The sequence below is a fragment of the Oxyura jamaicensis genome, chromosome 2, assembly GCF_011077185.1.
Source record: "Oxyura jamaicensis isolate SHBP4307 breed ruddy duck chromosome 2, BPBGC_Ojam_1.0, whole genome shotgun sequence".
Lineage (NCBI taxonomy): Eukaryota > Metazoa > Chordata > Aves > Anseriformes > Anatidae > Oxyura > Oxyura jamaicensis.
This window is the reverse complement of record NC_048894.1, coordinates 138530172-138550779: the sequence shown is the minus strand read 5'-3', so window position 1 is coordinate 138550779 and position 20608 is coordinate 138530172. Positions and strand designations below refer to the sequence as shown.

Genomic DNA, 20608 nt, shown 5'->3' with positions numbered 1-20608 from the left:
AGCCTTCTACAAGCAGCTGTTAGTAGCTTCACGGTCACGGGCACTGGTCCTCATGGGGGACTTCAATTACCCAGACATCTGCTGGGTAAGCAACTCGGCCAGGCACGCACAGTCCAAACGGTTCCTAGAATGCATTGAGGACAATCTTCTGATGCAGGTGGTAGAGGAGCTGACGAGGCAGGGGGTGCTCCTGGACCTTATTCTTACCAACAGAGATGGGCTTGTTAGGGATGTGAAGGCTGGGGGCAGCTTGGGATGCAGCTACCATGAGATGGTGGAGTTCCAGATGGAACTAGGCAGAGGAAGTAAGGCTAAAATCAGGATTGCTACCCTGGACTTTCGAAGAGCCAACTTCGACCTCTTCCAGGAACTGCTTGGGAGTATCTCATGGACTAGGTTGCTAGAAGGCAAGGGTGCTTGTGAGAGCTGGGCTACATTTAAGCAGCACTTCTTCCATGCTCAGGATTGGTGCATCCCGAAGAATAGGAAATCGGGGAAGGGGGGCAGGAAACCTGTGTGGATGAGCAAGGAGCTCATTGATAAGATCAAAAGAAAGAGGAAGGTCTATGAAATGTGGAAAAAGGGCCTGTCCTCTTGGGAGGAGTATAGAGGTGTTGTCAGGGCCTGCAGGGACGTGATGAGGAAGGCTAAAGCCCACCTAGAGATGAGGCTTGCTAAAGAGATAAAGGATAACAAGAAGGGTTTTTCAAGTATGTAAACAGCAAAAGGAAGACTAGGGATAATGTGCATCCCTTGCTGAACAAGGGGGGTGTCCTGGTCACAGGAGATGTCGAGAAGGCGGAGATACTGAATGCTTTCTTTGCTTCAGTCTTTGCTTCAAGGACACCCCCCCAGGACTCCTCGCCCCTGGCGAGAGGACAAAGGGTCTGGGAAATGGAGGGCTCCCCCCGGTATACGTGAGAGTGGTTCGGGAGCATCTGACTGGGCTCAACGCACACAAATCCATGGGTCCCAATGGGATGCATCCGCGTGTGCTAAGGGAGCTGGCAGACGTGGTCGCCGAGCCACTCTCTATCATCTTTAAAAGGTCCTGGAGAACGGGTGAGGTGCCTGAAGACTGGAGGATAGCCAATGTCACTCCGGTCTTCAAGAAGGGCAGGAAGGAGGATCCGGGAAACTACAGGCCAGTCAGTCTCACCTCTGTCCCTGGAAAGGTGTTGGAGCAGCTTGTTCTGGATGCCATCTCCAAGCAATTGGAAGAGAAGAATGTTATGAGGAGTAGTCAGCATGGATTCACCAAGGGGAAGTCGTGCTTGACCAACCTCATTGCCTTCTATGATGGCATCACCAGCTGCGTAGATGGGGGGAGAGCAGTGGATGTCATCTACCTTGACTTCAGCAAGGCTTTCGATACTGTCTCCCATGACATACTGCTTGCAAAGATGAGAAAGTGTGGGATAGATGAGTGGACAGTAAGGCGGGTTGAAAACTGGCTGACTGGCCGTGCTCAGAGGGTGGTGATTGGCGGTGCAGAGTCTGGCTGGAGACCTGTGACTAGCTGTGTTCCCCAGGGGCTGGTGCTGGGTCCGGTCTTGTTCAACATCTTCATCGACAACCTTGACGAGGGAATAGTGTCTGCCCTCAGCAAGTACACCGACGACACAAACCTCGGAGGACTGGCTGACACGCCAGAAGGCTGTGCTGCCATTCAGCAAGACCTGGACAGGCTGGAGAGCTGGGCAGGAAGAAACCAAATGTGGTTTAATAAGAGCTCAAGTGTAGAGTCCTGCACCTGGGAAGGAACAACCAGAAGTATCAGTACAGGCTGGGGGATGACCTGCTGGAGAGGAGCTGTGAGGAGAAGGACGTGGGGGTCCTGGTGGACGACAGGATGACCATGAGCCAGCAGTGTGCCCTCGTGGCCAAGTGTGCCAATGGTATCCTGGCATGCCCTGGTCAGGCTTCACCTGGAGTACTGTGTCCGGTTCTGGGCTCCCCGGTACAAAAAAAAACAGGGATCTAGAAAGAGACCATGAGAGGGCCACAAAGATGATACGGGGCCTGGAGCATCTTCCCTAAGAAAGGCTGAGAGACTTGGGTCTGTTCATCCTGGAGAAAAGAAGACTGAGAGGGGATCTCATCAATGTGTATACCTGAGGTGTGGGAGACAGAGGGATTTGGCCAACTTCTTTTCAGTGGTCTGTGGGGACAGGACAAGGGGCAATGGCAGCAAGATAGAGCACAGGAAGTTCTGCACCAACTTGAGAAAGAACTTCTTCACGGTGAGATCAATGGAGCACTGGAACAGGCTGCCTAGAGAGGTTGTGGAGTCTCCTTCTCTGGAGATATTCAAGGCTCATCTGGACGTCTACCTGGGCAGCCTGCTCTGAGGAACCCGCTTTGGCAGGGGGGTTGGACCCGATGATCTTTCAAGGTCCCTTCCAACCCCTACATTTCTGTGATTCTGTGATTAGAGAAAATTATATCACTTTTTTGAGCAGTAATCAAAATTCAGTAGTAGGATCTGTACTGACATTAAAGAAAAATCTTAGAGCAATTCCTCAGTTGTAAACTAATAAAAAATAAAGAAAAACTGTAGCAAAAAAATACAGTTCACCAATGTACTTCCTGAACTAGATTCTCAGCTTTCCACTGAACCTAGAAGCACGTGTGACATCTTCAAAACCCTCACTATCCTTGTCAAAGAGTTTCATAATTACTAAGTATAAGGATCTTTTTTGTTTTACTTCAATTTCATCAAATTAAAAACAAAAACAAAAACAAAAACAAAACAAAACAACAAAAACAACTTTTATCTGGGGTTGTCCAATATGCTAGTCAAAATGCAGGATGTACACACAGAAAGACAGAAATATAATTTCAGAAATTCTTTTTTGATATTTTGCTAAAACATGGAGTAGATAATTGATAAAGTTTAGGCCTCAGGTAACTTCACTGTGCTATTCCTCTTATCCTTCCCTTTACCTCATTTATCTACACAGACTCAAGGCTCAGATATGAATAAAAACATAGTTAAAATGTGGAGAAAAGGGTTTAAAATACACAGAATTTTGGCATTTCATTCCAAAGAAACAAATGAAAAATTCTGCTCGTAGCCCCGGTGGTGCATAAATTTCCAATAAATCAGCTTTTTATCCTAATTTTTCCTCTAATTTTGATTATGTGCATGTTGAGAATCTACTGACTCTTGCTGATATGGAGACAGCAGGGAATGATGATAGACATCAGCATTCAGAAAGAGCAGGTTCTGTATGTTCTGCCTCAGGGACAGATCTTGTAAGATTTAGACTTGTAAAATGCAGCTATAGGATTGTGATCAAGAAAAGTAGTGTTGGCCACTGCTTTCTTTCCTAGCATTTCTGGAGAAGCAGAAAGCTTTCTGCTGCAAGCAAGAGGATGTTCCCATGATGGAGGAAGATCTGGGTACAGCGCTGCCCTGCTGCTGGAGGAGACCAATGCATCTCCTTCTTTCTTGGAGACTACCAGGCACACATCAACTGACACATACTTGATTCACGCTATTTTGCAAACAACTGAATTTGCTAACCACAGAACCCTCCTCTCCACCCCCTCCAAAAAATAAATAAATAAATAAAGAAGACCCAAAAGGCCAAAAAAAAGCACTGGCAAGGGATCCATGAAAATTAATTTGCGATAAGAGGGTTTAGTTCCCTTATCCCATGGTTGCTTGTAAATTTTCTGTGTATCATCACAGGTAAATTTAGCTACTTTTAAATTACTCTGTTCTTAATATAATTTATCTTGTAAAAGTTTTCTATTACTGGCACATGCAAGTTTTGAGTGGTAGCATCATCACACTTCGTCCATGGTAGAAAAAGACAACCTAAATGGAGATACCTAGGAGGCATATACCAGTTCACTATGAGGGAAATGGTTTGTGTGAATAGTTTCTATGAACAGTTCTAAAATTAAAGAGGGGGGATTTACATTAGACAATGCTAGAAATATTAACTAAACTTCAAATAAATTAAACAATGTTATTCCCTAAAATATAAACCATAGAGATACACAGAACTGTAACTGTAAACCATAGAGATACACAGAACTGTAACAATAGGTAAGCATCTTGGATATTTCAAAAGGAGTTCTCAAACCAAAACATGGGAAACATATGGGAAACATAGGGAAACTTATGGGAAACATAGATTATTCTGTTGAGTATCTCTCTTATAGCATAAACCAGAAATGTTTTCCAAATTCAATTAGGAACTCAGGAAGGAGTGTGATGGTTTTTGCTTATGCAACAACACAAAGAACAAATCTTGTTTACTGTGAAAACAGAGATAAAACAGCTTTAAACTTTTTTGATGAGATGTGTATTTTTTTAGCAGGGATCTTATGAGAATTCTGCTCTGGATAAGAAAAGATACCCTTGCAGTATTCTTACCAAGAAAGATCACCCTACATTTCTCTCTCTATTTTTACCTCTAATTATGAAAAGAGTGAAAATTTTGTAGAAGGTCAAGCTAAACATTCTGATCTCACTTACAGCTTTCTCCTTTTTTTTCCCCTTATTAATGAAATCAAGTGGTAATATAACTTTTTTTTTTTTTTTTTTTTTTTTAAGGAAAGGGTTGACAGGAAAGGGTTGACAGTACAGAAAATCATTTGGGGAAATATAAATATATTTTTTTAATGATATAGGTGCCTACACCCAGGGGAATTGGTTTTACTTCTACCACAGTCAGTTTGAAAGCTCACAGGTATAAATCTCACTGAGTTGGTAACTAAACATAACAGAGAGTTCAAAATGTCTTTTGTGACTCGGGCTGTATTGCTCAACTAGTACACATGATCTGTGTATTTTTTCCAAAAATGAAGCCTTTTATTCTTATTCTTTATTGTCATTACAGGACTTTCTTCTATCTGCCTGGAATTTCTGCTTATATATGGCACAACACCTCTCCTATATCTTATGTATAAGAAGCATCTTCCAGAAGATGACTTCTGTAAGATCATAGCTAGTACTGACTGGAGGCTGGTTCTGACACCTCAGCTATGTATTTCTTTTCACTGCATCCATCTATCACAGAAGTTTTATGAAAGTAAGTGAAGCCAAATATATACCTGCCTTTTCTATCGAAAATCCATTCTGGACAGTTACATAAATTCAGTATTGCCTTATCTTCTTTCCTTCTCTTTCCCTCCAAGTGGAAGAAAACAAAACTCTATCATCACCTCAGTAAATAAAATTAAAAGCCTGTGTAGTCAGCCTTTTAAATTTGCAATTAGAGTCTATTTATTTGTTAGCATACTCTCCAGAGTTTATTTAGTAAAGGCTGATTAATTCCCTCCGTAATGCATTTATTATAATTGTACTTTCTCCTTGGCAAAGAATTCAGGTCACAATTCTCAAGTAATCAGTAGGACAAATTGGCCTTAATCTCTTGTCAACTACTAATCGTATACTTCTATCAATGCAATACAGGCTTATTTTGAAACTAAATCAGATTATACATCAAGAATACTGATACAAGCGTAATACTACACATTAAAGCAATTTATTAACAACGCTAATCTGCCTTTGGAGTAGGAGAGGAAATAAAGCCCCAAACAAAAGGCTTGATTCAAATCACATGAATTACATATGTGATTAAACAAACAAACAAACAAACAAAAAAACAGTAACACATGGTCAGATTAAAAGTAGTACATGATAATTTCAGTCGCAGATTTGGTCACATAATCTAATTACAGAGATAGAAAGCAACAATATATATTATGATAACGAGCACACTTCTAGTTTGGTGAGTTATTTGCTCACTCTGTTTTATTTCATTTTAGACAATGAAAGGCAATTGATGAAGTTTCTTCTTTAGTTTCCCCTGTTGGAAATGATTAATCATCCTCTTTTTAAAGGAAACATATGCACTGCATGTGTGGTAAAGGACTGTTTTTTATAAAAATCTAAACTTTGAGCTAAGAAATGTGAAATACCATACAAGACCAAAACCGATGTTCCCAACAGATTCCCTTCAACTATTCTAGTAATTGAGGAAATAGCTCTACAGACTATATAGTTGGTATATGAATGTAGCACTTCAGACTCTACTTTCAACACTCTACAAACCATACAAAATTCATAATTTGGCTTTTAAGACACACCCACAGAAAATAAAATCCCATCCAAAACGTGGTCACATCTCTCTGCAGGCATTACTGTACTGGTCACTATCAAGTCATGTCATTACGTGCTTTCCCTCATATAACCTGTTTTGATAGATGTCAGCTCTTGTAGTCATACACCCAAATGTGCCATAGCATTCTCAAATGCTGAGAGTGTGCTGGACTCTGTACATGTGACTGTATGTACACACAGGAAACATCTGAGGATTTATGGTTCACAGTGTGCTGCAGATTCTAAAAAAAAATATATATATATATATATATCTTGACAACATAAGCTAAACTGTTTAGGCTTTTGGATATAGACAGCCTACAAACACAATAAACCTTAGCTAACTAAAGAAAGCACTAGACATTTCCCCAGCTAGAGATATGTCATCTAAACAAGGTATCCACCTGTCAGAGACGGTGCATTTGAGTTAAAAGAGAGATCTAACACAGTGTAACCAGAAGAGGGGAAAGATTTCACTCATGAACAAAATTAAACTGAAGGCTACAGGTTTGCACATGTATGCAAGCCTGGTCATCAGTTCCCTGAGGGCTGTCTAGCAGGAAAAGGACTGAATTCCAGATACGAACAGATAAGCAAATGCTGTCAAGATGCTGTTTGAGACCTGCATTTTGTATTTGATTTTACCTTGCAAAGAAGGCAACTTCTCCAGTAGGAAGAAAATCTGTGGAATCAGGATGTTAAAGTCTCAACATAAACTCCTCCTACCCTGCCAAATGCTTGCTTTTAAGAATGATGGCTTGAATGAAGCCTGTTGAGTATTCCTCCAGCTATTTTTTTTTTCTGTAGCAGTGAAAATGTACTGGAATCAGAACTGAAGTCAATTCTGATTCAACTTGTCACTTACTCTACAGTATCTTGTTTTTCACTGAAGTCTTATCCTAAATAAAAGTAATCATAAGTAAAATTACTTTTGTATCAGCTAACCTTCTAAATAAACTGCAGAAATTTCCAGGCTATTTTTAAAAATTGTTTTGAAATAAATCAAGACAGTTCACAAAATCTGATCCTGTATATTCTCACACTTAACATTTTCACTAGATCAAATAATAGGAAAGAGCTAGTACTGATACACATTTTACAGAGAGGAGAACTAATATGAATTTTCAAAAAATACATTACAATGCTTCCTTAAGCACAAATGGAAGCCCGAGAAGGAATCTTGTCTATTGTCATTCATGTTTTCTGCATTTCCATGGTCTTAACGCTAGCAATTTTTCCGTTATTTCTTTTCCGATAAGGACAGTGATCCACAGAGCACCATTTAAGATCTTTTCATGTAATGTATTTGAATGACCCGTCACCCAGATTTACTGGAGACTTGGATTCTTTTGGTATGATCAACTGAAAAGATCAGTTCCTAGTGCCTGTGTCAAGGAGGTCAGATCAGTCCGACTTCCTGAATTATTATTTTACCCTCCTAAATTATCCTTGATAGTCTTGTTCAGCACTGTTACTCAATTAGCAATATTCTATGCATTGTTAGACCGTGTTATTATATCCCTGAGGATAACATAACATTGCTTCTATTGCTTATTTAAGTTTTCTTTATATTTAAGATGCATTCAGTTCTCTCCTTGGAGGCTTTCCGATACAAAATAGACACTAGCTATAATGGAATGAAATCAAAATACCTTCGGTAGGTAATAAATTATATAATTATTATTATTAATACAGTTACTCCCATTCCTCACAGCAATAACAACAAATCAACATACCCTCTATCCACAAAACAAGAGTTCCTACCTGAATACACTAAACAAAACATAGACCAGAATAAAAACATACTTTAAGTTGTATGTATTTAGAGTGTCAGTTCCCCAGTACTGTTCCAAACAAAGAGAAAAAGCATAAAATTCAATTGAAATAAAAGTAAAAATTTATCTTTTAAGGCATTTATTGTATGCCAGATTCACAGTCCTGAAAGCAGCTATAATGACCTACTTTCAAAATTTTCTGGCACAGTTTTATTTATAAAATATGAATGAAGAAAACCACTGAAATACAATTATGCCTTACAAGACATTACAAACAAATTTCAGAGATGCTAGTAGGCATTTCTTTACTGACTTCAAGATGAGAACACAGTTTATAAAAATTTAGTTGCTATAAATATGATTACAACTTTCCATAGTAGTATTGTTGTCTCCTGATACCGACGTTTTTTCAACCCTGATACGTCAAGTAAGGAGATTTAGCTGAACAATTGAACAACATAATATGTTCAGAAACTAATGAAGGACCCTTTTTATTTTGACCAGTTTCTATATGGTAATGGTGCTGTGCAAGCTGAGTATCCCCTGCCTCTCAGTTACCAAAAATTTACTTACAGGAAGTCCACAACACATTAATTATTTCAGCATTTCAGTACCAGGCCTCGTGTTAGTGCTTGTGCCAATACCTGATTCTTTGTCCAGGCACTTGCCATCTGAAAACAGGAACAGGATGAGATAAAACAGGGAATAATTATGAATTCATTACACACATTAACTGTAAGTTTTAAACCTGTGGTATTAATGTATAATACTGGTATCCAATATTCTCTTTAAGATGTGCTGATGGATGTTTAAGACATGCAAGACACTTTTTTTGTGCTGTGACCTCTCCTCATGTACCCAAGAGGCCATTGCCTTGTCTCATTGCAGGCAAAGCACCACAGAGGTTTCCTTCAGGCATTAAAGGGTCTCCTGACACATGGCCACAGGCTTGCTCACCATATGACCAGTGCACTTGTACAACCCCACTATTTCAACAACGTGTGTGCCTGTCCTGTTAGGTGCAGCCATGTGGCCACCAGAGAAGCCACCTTAAGGTCATGGGGTGGAGGCAGCTTGGAAGCACACCAGGAGCTGGTGTGCAGTAACAGCTGTACAACCTATATTCATCTTATTTGTGAGGGGCCTTTTCATAAGGAGCAGCAGGAGCTGCTCTGGCTGCAACATCCTGGTGGGCCAGGTGCAGGCCTGAGCGCAGATCTCTCCAGGGAGCAGCTGAGGGAGAAGGGCTGGTGGCCAGAGCCATAAGGATTCTCCTGGTTTCTGCTGCAGCAGACACACAGCACTGACATACAGCTCAGCAATCATGAGTTTTTCAGAACAACCTGCTCACACTCAATCAACCTGCTCACATCACAATCAAGAGATCTTAAGAAGTTTTGGAAGAGTTACATTTCACATTTGTCCCTAAACTTGAGTACCTAATCAGTTTTGCAACTGGTTAGATACAACAGAGACAGAGAAACTTCAGGTTAAAAGTACCATCCCAAATAACTAAATCTGCATGGTATTTAAATCAAATCTAAGCAAGCCACACAACACATACTCTCTCTAGTGCTGAGACTTATACTTGAACATCATACAAAAACCTGACAGCCTTCATTTAATATTTCTTACAGTAAATGACCAATGTTGATCATAACTAGTACTGTTGTGCATATTTGACCATATCCAAGTACGTTAACACAGTTACTTACCTCTGTACTATCACATGAACAAAATTATAGATTTCTAGGTGAGCAAGTGGCTAGGTTTTTCTGGTTGCCCAACCAGGCATTTCACAGATCTGTGTAAACATGACTTCATCTTCCCCATTCATTTGAGCTCAGAGAAAATAGAGCGTATATGAAACTGCCATTTTTATAGCCAGCAAGTGAGCTGGTAAAACAGGAGATCACTGTAAATGCTTGCCTACAGGCGGAGTCTCCAGTATCTACACAATTTTCAGAGCTTTCACTGTGTACGTTCTTTCCCTTCTGCTTCTTCATTCCCTCCAGACACTTACTATGTTCATTAAGACGCACACTCAGTCTCTCTAATCTCTTTCTGTACTCCCCTTCTTCTGTACAATTGTCCCTCTTTCTTATCCTTCCTTTCAGCATCCCATCTTTATAATTCTATCCCATCTTTTTTAACTCTTTCCAGGTGCTTTAAATTCCCCTCATACAAAAGTTTACTTACAAAATACACCACAATTTCTGACTTTGCAAATCATCAGCTTGCTTCAGGTACTTGTACATTAAAACTCTTATCATTCTTGTTCCATGATAAAAACTGCAAACCTTTCAGAGAACTGAAAAATCCCTTATCAATGTCCAAATGGTGCTTAGAACAATGGAGACCTCCTGTTGGGACAACACGTGGCTGAATGCTATTTATAAACTTTAAACCATATGACAATGTTAACAATTATTTTACTTAGATACTGAACACATAATATAGCTCATGTATATACTCTGAATTATATAAATATATGTGCATATAATCACATTTAATATATATAATCACATTTATATATATACATAAATCATACATATATATATATGATTTAAATACAAGCAATCATTTTCCATGTAAAGTACTTGTGTCCTATAAAGCTTCCTTAATTGACAATGAGAGCTTTTCAGAGTGCATTATATGGATTTTCCCTGAAAGAGGAAGGATAAAAAATTGCATAGGATTTTACTCTCTGTTTTTCCTAGATATAATATTTCAATATAAAATTTTAACTGCCATAAACACAAATGAGGTAAATATATACTGATAGCGAATACTCTCGTAGGCTGAAAAGAAATAAATTAAAAAGCAGTACTAATGCAGTAAAATAGAACATACCATATTGTTCATGAAAATTGTTTCATTTTAAAATAATGGTGCATGTTTAAATGTGAGAAAATAACATAATGCAAACACTATTCATCACAGAAGAGAAGGAGTTTTGCAACTGTGTTTCAGCGACCCTTCACAAAATCCCAGTCAGAGTTCCCCCCAAATGTAAGCACAGCAGCTCATGTTGGCTCCTGAGAAGCAAAACAATTAGTACATTAAGTAGGTTCCAGCAAGCAGAAAATACAAGCCTCAGTCCAACCTGAAAAGGATCTTTGCTAAAAACCAAGCTTAATGATTTTCCAGACAAAAAAAAAAAAAGAAAAAAAAAAAAAAGAAAAAAGCTTGACCATTTTCTTCTTTTGCTGGAATATTGTTGATTAGGCAACTTCAACAAGATATCCAAATGAATAAACCATAATACAAGCACATTATGTACACTTAAATAATTCAAGAGGGGGAAAAAAAATCCAGTTCCTACCAGTTTGGCTAAGTTGTGACGTGCTACGGCTTTTCCGCGAGAGACCCACGATGGCGACCATCTTTGCACCGATGCTGGAGCGTCTCTTCTTGCCACCGCCGCCAACAGTGCCCACTGCCGTGTCCGACTGGCTGCCATCGTTTTTCTCCAGCGTGTACATGTCCCCACCGATGCTGGTGCTCTTAGTCATGTTCTTTCCTGAGGCGCCCATCTGTCTGCTTTGCATTTTGGATGTAAAGACACTGTCAGCCAGTGGATGGATAAACAGCGCAGACAAAGAAGAGTAAAAAGGGGAAGACAGAAAAGGACAGGTTTCAGATGGAAAGTTTTGGGAGACTGGAGGGTAAAAGCAGCTAATTCACACAGGTAGGGTTTGGTTTTTTAGAGGTTAAAAGGAACAGCTTTAATGCTAAGTTCCTGTTTGGCATTTCATTTTAAATAACAAGCTCTTACTGATTTTCTTAAAATACATGACCAGCAAAAGCATATCAAAGGATTAATATATCAGTGTACCATGTACACATTTTTTAAAAACTCTATGCAAGAATATAAGTATATTCATACAATGTTTTTGTTTGTTTGTTTTGACTGATTTGAGTCTTGTTTTTCCACATCTGGCTAATCAAATCAAAACCATTTGTTACTCTAGTTTATCACCTAAGTAGGTTCTGAAAATGGTTTGAGTAGGAATTACCTGGGCCAGGAAGAGACACAAAGCAAATAAAATACATAAACTATCATTTATAGTTCTTGCTTCAACTGGAAACCAGGGCTGCAGACACTCAGCACACATGAGTAGTGGTTATAGGTGTATTTTTATACTGAGCAGGCTTTCTTTTTGTTACTAAAAGGTATTTGTACTACATCGCTATCTTCTTACAATATTCTATAAATATAAATAGACACTAGCTAGAATGCAGAGCGTTGTCCAGTTGTGGAAAAGCAAAGGGTCTTCAAGACCTTTCAGTAAACCAAAGAAAAGTCACTTTCTGGTGCCCCTATGTTGTTTGTATTTTCCTACAGCAGCTACAGTGTATCACCACTTGACAAGGGCCTGAGAAGAGGGTAAAAAGCGGCTGGGTGAAAATAAGCTTGGTTCAGTATAATGTTTTTTGAATTTATTCTTCCCATCCCTTATGCATCTCTTTTGTAAGATTCTTGAGCTTTATCTATGGCAGTATTAAGTTGTTACTTGCCTGCAGTTTTGCCAGTTGAGGTGACACAGCAATATACTAATATTGAGCATGTGCTGTCCCTCTAATAGCGTCTTTATCACCAAATAATTATTTTAAGTGTAAAACCATAAACACACTAAGGGGTTCCAGTTCTTCACCAATATCCCAACTTTTAACTCTTACAGCAAAATAATAATTTTTTGATATACAAATAAATATGAAAAATATGAAAAATATTATTCAATAGTAAGTTCTCGGGTTATCTGGTCTGAGATTATAAGAGCATTTTAATTTACTTATTTAAACAGGCACATCACACAAATTCACCAATGGGGACAACACAGTTCAGGAGGCACAAGCCAAAAAAAGACAGTTTTCAATCCCCAAGACAGAAGCTCGAACTGTGGGCAGACTGAGAGACAGACCCACTAGTACTGCTTGGGAAACTTACATTCTATAACCCTCTCAGGTGCTCTGCCCCTCTTCTTCACATGTATGTACACACAAATAAATACACACAAAAATATATTCCTCAGTGAAACAGATACTTGATTCATTAATGAACTGAATGAAAGTCTGAAGTCTAGCTTTGATCTCTAGCTTTGATGTCTATCTAGACATTTCAAGGATATTTTCAGTAATCTAGTTCATTTATCCTATGTTTTTGATGAAATTATATAGTGATTAATTTATCCAGTTCTTTTACTCCCTCCCTTTGGCAACAAATGCATGTAAAAACATGTATAAAACATTTATAAAACACTTGGACATTATGTGACTTAAATCATCCTTACTGATAAAGTGGAATTTTATTATAATACCCATTTTGTTCTTATTTGTAGACTGTTTCTACAGGCTTTAAGCAGCTGCATCTGAATTATCTGCTAGACATGCACAGCACTCCCAGAGGGACCTGATCTCCCAGTGGTGCAGGTTAAGGGACCTTTCCTTTGCACGGAAATGGTGATCTATGGTGATGATAGCAGTACACATCCACATTTTGCCCTGACATTTAACTAGTAGATGGCTGGACAAACATTCAGATTGGGAAATTCTTCAGCAAATGTGGGCTAGATAATGTGCACAGAGAATATTTCTATTTCAGTGAAGTTCTTGCACAGAACTCAGCCCTTTATAATACTGTTCATTGCATCTCACTAGTAAGTCCATAGTAGATACAGTGTTAGACAATCTTTAGAGATTAAAACAACACAATAATTTTGGAAACCAGGGAAAATTATTATTTTTATGTGTTTGTGTAAAATCATCACTATCTAAAGGCTAACAAAGATTGGTTTTGCTTCTTAAATACATTTTCAAAAACAGACAATGGCTATTCCTGGAGGTTCACCCTTCAGTAAATGGCTCTGGAGAGGATTTTACGGGGTATAGCCACATTCTTCCCCTTACTTATAATAATCTATACTAATTTCAAAGAAAGAAAAATTCTATTGCTTCTTAATTGCGTTTTTATATAAATACATATTCTGTCAATAAAAACTTCACTATGGAATTTATGCAATGGCCTCAAAAGCAAAGCTATTGTTGAGTCTTTTTTTACTGATTGGAAATGGGATGAGACATCAGATTTGGAACAACTAAGTGACTTTTTAAGATATTTGAGAGGGGCCAATAAAGCTTTTTGCCCTTTAGTTGTCAGCTGCATCTACACGAAGGCAGAAAATACTGGAAGTTAAGCCACAGCACTGAGAAAAACACAAGAGCTTGTTTGTAGGAGTGCACCTTTGTCATCATGTTTAAAAATATCGGGTGTGCTTCCTAAGGAAGTTATGAGGAAAAATATGAACAAGAGCTAAGACAAACAGATGGACAGGCACAAAACAGAGTTGAGAGAGAGCCTTGGTGGCCTGGACTGGACAGACAGTAAGGAAAGACTGGAACACAATGGGAGCTTGAAAGTGTTTTTCTTAGCCTTTTTTAACTCTCCTTCATGTTTTATGTTAATACACACTGACACACTCTGGTAAATTTCACATTAAATAAAGTGGGATAGGATATAGGTAAAGAGGCAGGCAGGAAAGGGAAAAAAAAATGTGGATCTGTATTCCTGGGGCTTTTTATCACTATGATAACTCACTTGTAAGATGATAATATCACATGCTGTATTTCCTTTCAAACTAACACCTTTAGAGATTGCTTCACAGGACGGAGATGCCACATGAACTAGTTCTCAGTTTCAGCACCATCTCACAAATAAGAAATAATAGATCTAGAAAGGTCATTGTTGGGAAGAGACAGTATATTCAGCTTTATGTCAGGCCAAATTCTAAGAATCAGAAAATTAGAGCCCTTTACCCAGTAATGCAAGTTTTTAAAGGAAATGTGATTAATTTCAGTGTTGTCTGTCAGAGCTGTTCAATGTATTTTTTCAAACAGTTGCATTCATATTTATCACAGGAGTAGAAAACTAAAGCTATGTAGTTCCTAAAACTGTTTTGAAAACAGATCCTTGGAGAAAGATCTTAAGATGCTCCTTTGGGGAAAGACTGTAGTATAAGTCATTCAATCTCTGTTATTTCATATGGGAGCTCATTCTCACAGCACAGATTGGTAGGAGGAAAGTATTTTTACTGCCTGAAGAACAACCTATGCTTGAAAAATGCTACATTTTTCAAGAACCACAGAATATCCCAAGTTGGAAGGGACCCACAACAATCATCGAGTCCAACTCCTAGCTCCACACAGGACAATCCAAAAATCAAACCATGTGTCTGAAAGCATTGTCCAAATGCTTCTTGATCTCCAGCAAGCTTGGTGCTGTGATCACTGCCCTGGGGAGCCTGTTTCAGTTCCCAATCACCCTCTCTCAGTGAAGAACCTTTCCTAATATCCAACCCAACCCTGTTGCAGCTTCATGCCGTTCCCTTGGATCCTATGATATCCAGGAAGTCTGTGAGCTCCTGTTGTATTTTATAACAGAAAATAGTAATTATGCTATTGCTTTATGAGTGATCTTAACACTTATGAAAGGTCTTATGTCATAGCAGTTTTCTCATAAAACATAAATTCTGAATCAAGAAATCAATTTTTAATGTGTGTACCTGCTAACCATGAGGTAGACTTACTCAACCAGGTTCTTTTGACCAAACAAGAAAGATAGGAAACAGAATTCAAGTGAAGAAAAAAGTATTTAAATTTAGGATTGAGTGGATATTCCAAAAACTAGTACAAATGGCTAATATTGAAAGTTCACTCACCATTTACTTTTTTTACACCCTGAGTATTTTATTCTAAAAATACTTGTTCTAATTAAAGTTTTGGGGGTGTTTTGCTCTGTAAAAGCAGCAGGGGGAACATCTTTGTTATGTTCCCAGCTAGCCAACAGCTCTTGAAGAAAGCCATCACATAGCAGTGGCTTTGTTTTTTCTCATTTTCTCCTTTTGAAAAAAAAAAAAATATCTTTGAGAAATAAGGAGAGTTCTGAAAGGCTTATAGTGCTTCATAATCAGCCTGCATTGCTCATGGGCAAACCAACTCCTTCATCTGCACTCTGAACTCTTTTGACTATTCCAGCCCTCCCTCACTAATTATTGTTTGTATCCTCACCGGTGAAGCTATCCTTCTACCCAGACTGCCTTTTGACAGTGCCAGAAATGGGTTACTCCTAGAAAAATAGGGCATATGTTGTATGTCAGCTCGCGCGCCTTTCTGAGTTAACAGAACTATTAAAGGGATGTCAGAGTTAAGGGACTAGCTCCTACAAACTTTTCTCTTAACAGAAAACAGAAATGGTGTATCCAGGAAGTTTTCTTTCCATGTACATATACACAAACATAATCCCACACCCACATTCAGTTAAATATTTACAACATTTTAAATTCATGAGATTATAAGAGTCAAGGAAAAGGGGTGCACTAAAAATAGGGTTTCCAAGGTGTCTGATGGTACTCAAGAAAATCCTCCACGATGACAATATGCAGCCATATGGGGCCAAAATAAATAAATAAATAAATAAATAAATAAATAAATAAACTGTGCTAGGCCATCATGTGAATAACGGTGCAATAATCACCCTCATTAAAAGCAAAACAGGAACAAACTTATCACACCACCCCAGCTGATGCAGCCTGCAGCCTTCAGCAGTCACAGAGTTGAAGGTGACAGCCAGGCCACTGACCATGGCTTGTGGGGACCGAATACTCAGCCAGAGCGGGGCGATGGGCAATGCTCACGTGGGAATGTTGCTTCCTGCACTGCCCCTAGTTCTCTTCAGTTGTGAGATACAGCATTATACACTATTACTAAAATAAAGCATTCCTCTGTAATCTCTTCACAAACAAGCAGAGGGAGTACTAAAATGCATGTGAAGTGGCTAGTAACAGCCTCCAGCATCTTGTCCTCCAGTGTGTACGTGTAACCAGGGTTGCCCCTTCCCAGTTTGGTGGTATAGAGCCTTAAACTCCTTGGCTGTACAGCAAACCTCAGATTGTTCTTACATTCTGATATTCTACAGACCAATCCTAGCCCATAAGCTATTTCTGAATGCTTTTGACGAAAAACAGTAAGCCAGTCTGAAAATGATATTCCAATACAGCCTTCTAGGAAATCCAGTATTATGCTTCTGGATTCCTCAGAGGCACTAATATTCAGGATCTCTTTTTCAAAGAACCACTTCTTTTCAAAACAAGGAGTGTAATTCTCCTCTGGAATAAGATTCGCTGTCAAGGTTTTGCAGACTCCTACCATATAGCAGGTAATCAGAAATTATCTTGATCTTCTCACTTTGTCAGTATCTGTGCTGATACAGATTAGAAAACACCAGCAGAGAAACTCTCCTAAAGTACAATGCCTAGGACCTGCTGCTTGGAAAACAATCTCTTAGGAGTTGACACAAAGCCAGAAGGAAATACTGCCCAAGGAAATCCTCAAAGTAGGGAGGGAGGCAGGGAAATAGGTTGCACAAGAAGAGCGCAAAAAGAAATTTCACCCAACTTCTCCCAGTGTCTGACTTACTTGTATTTTGAGGGCATTTAATAGGTTTACATAAAATATTTATTTTAGAATTAATCGACAATATTGTTGGCTGCTGATACATTTTCCATGAGAGGAAGTGCAGACACTCATTGCTTCATATGTACCAAAAGGAAAACTTCCTCCTCTTTCCATAGTTAAAAACCTGCAGTCTTTGGCTGCCACTTTTGAACCAATTGCAGAGATTAGATGGCATCTCACTAGTTGGTCAGATTCTTGCCTAAGGAAACAGAATCTTTTTTAATAGAAACTGGCTGATTAGTAGAATAAGTCCCAAATTTCCTCAGGAACCTTTCATTTAGGACAGAAAACAAACAAACAAACAAACAAACAACAAAATAACAACAAAAACCCACTGACACCTGGGAGTCCTTATGCTTTACCATGCCTGTTGAGATTTACAATTTGTGGTATACCAGCCAAAGAGGAAGCCATGGATGGAGAAACTGAAAATGACGACTCTCTTGAAAGTTGTAACTGCTATAAAAAGCAATTGTGAAGTCCCAGAGGTTAAAGAACCTTACTAAGATTTTTGCAGGCATCCTCTGCTGTCTAACAGGGCAGTACTGCCCATTCTTTCTGTACATTAAGCAATCCAACAGGCAGCAATGAGAAAGGCTAAACCAGGAAAATACACTGAATCAGTCCTTCCCCATAAACAAGAAATACAAATGACAAACAGACCCAAACCCCAATCAAAGATAATATTTTCAATCTGGAAGCAAAAGCAAACATCTTACCTCGTCTATTGCCAGTTAAAATACTTCCAACTGCATGGACTTACACACTCTCCAAGAAAAATCCTCTCTTAAAACATCACAGTCACTCAAAAAACACAGATCATATCCTTTCAGGCATCTTTTGCCTGAGAGTTTCATTTTGCTCTCCTAGACTCAAAATGCTATTCTATCCATTCCTAATTATGACTGATAGACTAAAATTATTATGACAATCTTGATTTTTTTTCATTTTTCACTTACCAACAAATACACTTTACTAAAACCAGTATTATGAAGCACAAGCTTTTTTCAAATCTATGGTATTATTAAATTCTTACATGTCAAGGAGATGAAAAGCAATTGTAACTATTGTATTAGTTATTGTTAGTAGGATTTCTGGGGACTTTTTGTTTTGTTTTGTTTTCAGTCTTTATTACAAATGAATTGGAAATGAAAACAATTCATCTTGTTGCTCTGCCAAAAGAATATGCACTAGAGAATCAGATTTATACTTAAGTCATTCGGCAGATCTTGGCAGGTTTCTTTTTTTCCCAATGAAAATTCAGAATTAATACTTCCCTGTTGTTCACCTTAGTTCTCTGGTAATGATGCCTAACTAAAATAAAGCATCTGCAATTGTAAAAATGCACTTTGCCAAGTTAGAGGTACAGCCATGTACTGTGATGTCCTAGGGAAAGTACAAAATTTAACATTTTTTTCAGTTATTTTAAGAGGTATTTTCTTATATATGTCTCTTGTGAGACTGGATTTCTTTTACAGAATTTTAAAAGCAGGATAAGAATTTTAATGCCATTCTTAATAGATTTCTTTAATTATTTGGAGACATTCTCATTTCATTAATTTGCTGAGGAAATTTAACAAAAACAGCATTATGGGGACAGCTGTGATGTTGGAAATAACATTTCCATGGGAACAATGCCTCTGGCCAATGCACATACTCATCTGCCAATTCATATCAGAGACACACTACAGGTTTGAAATTATAATGATTTAGTCTCCTGAGGTTCACTTGACCAAAAATTATCCTATTAACTGACTTGTGATATAAATCTCTAATAGCTACTGGACTGACTTCATTGCTAGGTTTATTTTATTGAAATTATAACAGGAAAGGTGGTAGAAAACAATAGATGGTGGAATTTGATTTTTTTTAAATAGATTGGGCTAAACACACAAAAATTCTCTTCTTCATGATTAATTACTGAATAAAGTAGTGATTATTTTATAGTAGTATCTTGTTTTGTATATTACTCAAAGACAACTTGTGTGCACAACTGGAAATAAATATACCTAATATTTAATATGAAATAACATTTTCAAAGATCACTTTCATATTATTCTTATGTACTTCTCTGCTAACAGTTGCAAATCTATGCAAAAATCCCTTCCTTTGATACATTGAACTAAAGCAGGCATTCAAAATGTGTGAATTCAAAAGAAGCCTAGAAAGAAAACAAGCTAAGGAGCAAAACTCTTGCATTGGCCAGCTGGCATTTTAGTTTGATATTCATTTGCAAATACAAGTCCACATGAGCTCTGAAGGCCTGGTAATAAAGAAAGAAAATAAAGACAGAATCAATTGTGTAACACACAGCACGTTAGCAACAGGCCTGCCAAATTAAAGTTGACAGTGGGCAATCTGGTTTAATTGATGATGTGTTTTAGAGAAATGGACCTTGCATATACTTTATCTCAAAGTTAAATGTTATATGCTTATTCAAACATATTGTTGAATAAAAATTTTCCAGCAGAGAAGGAAGATAGGGATCATTCTGTTTCCACTATTAACAATGCTTACTAAGACACAAAACATAGCTGTACTGCAAACAAAACACTACTCTGATTTACTCCTTGAGGAACTGAAAAGAGATCTTTGTAAAGAAAAGCAAGCAACAAATTGATAAATCAAACTGTGAATCCACTGTGGCCCTGAGACCTAAAATCACCAGAAAAATAATGTAAAATCAAGTCCCAAACTGATAAAATTTTCAAATTTGAATGTAAAGATTCTCAAAAATCTATAGAGATAAAAGACTTTCTATTGCCTCAGGGTAAGGGAAGCCATGATTTAGCATCTTTATTTGCTAAACTGAAATCATCATAAGGAAGATTTTCTTATTTAGAAAATACATTGAGAGCTGGAGAACTTTGTAAGATAGTCATGAAGGACCTAGATCGGATGTGCTACTGTATATAGCAGGGTGAAAATCACAGAATATGCAGGGATAACCTAAATGTTCTGAGGAGCCATTATTCCAATAGATTGTTGTAGTCATGTGTATTTGACTATAGCTGCATCTATACGTTGCTCATGGAAAACTGTTTTGGACTGTTTTGATCAGTACTGTGCAATGTGACCATGCTCATGTTCCTCATCCCTTTGTACTACTCGTGTGTGTGCAATGGGATGGGGAGGGGTGTCTAAACAATAAAACAGCTCTTATGTTTCCTTCATTCCTTGTAAATTCAGGTTGCTTGAG

The 20608-nt window shown here is 38.1% G+C and overlaps 1 protein-coding gene across 23 annotated transcripts in view; it reads right to left on the bottom strand.

Annotated features, from left to right (window-relative positions):
- The window catches only part of RIMS2 (regulating synaptic membrane exocytosis 2), a 457720-nt gene that overhangs the window by 43741 nt on the left and 393371 nt on the right, over positions 1-20608 (bottom strand). For 13 of the 23 annotated variants that reach the window (XM_035316481.1, XM_035316485.1, XM_035316482.1 and 10 more), the window contains one exon: positions 11222-11463. The exons of the other annotated variants lie outside the window; for them this stretch is intronic. In XM_035316481.1, the coding sequence (XP_035172372.1) occupies positions 11222-11463 (242 nt within the window). The remainder of the gene's footprint in view (positions 1-11221; positions 11464-20608) is intronic. 23 annotated transcript variants of the gene reach the window in all.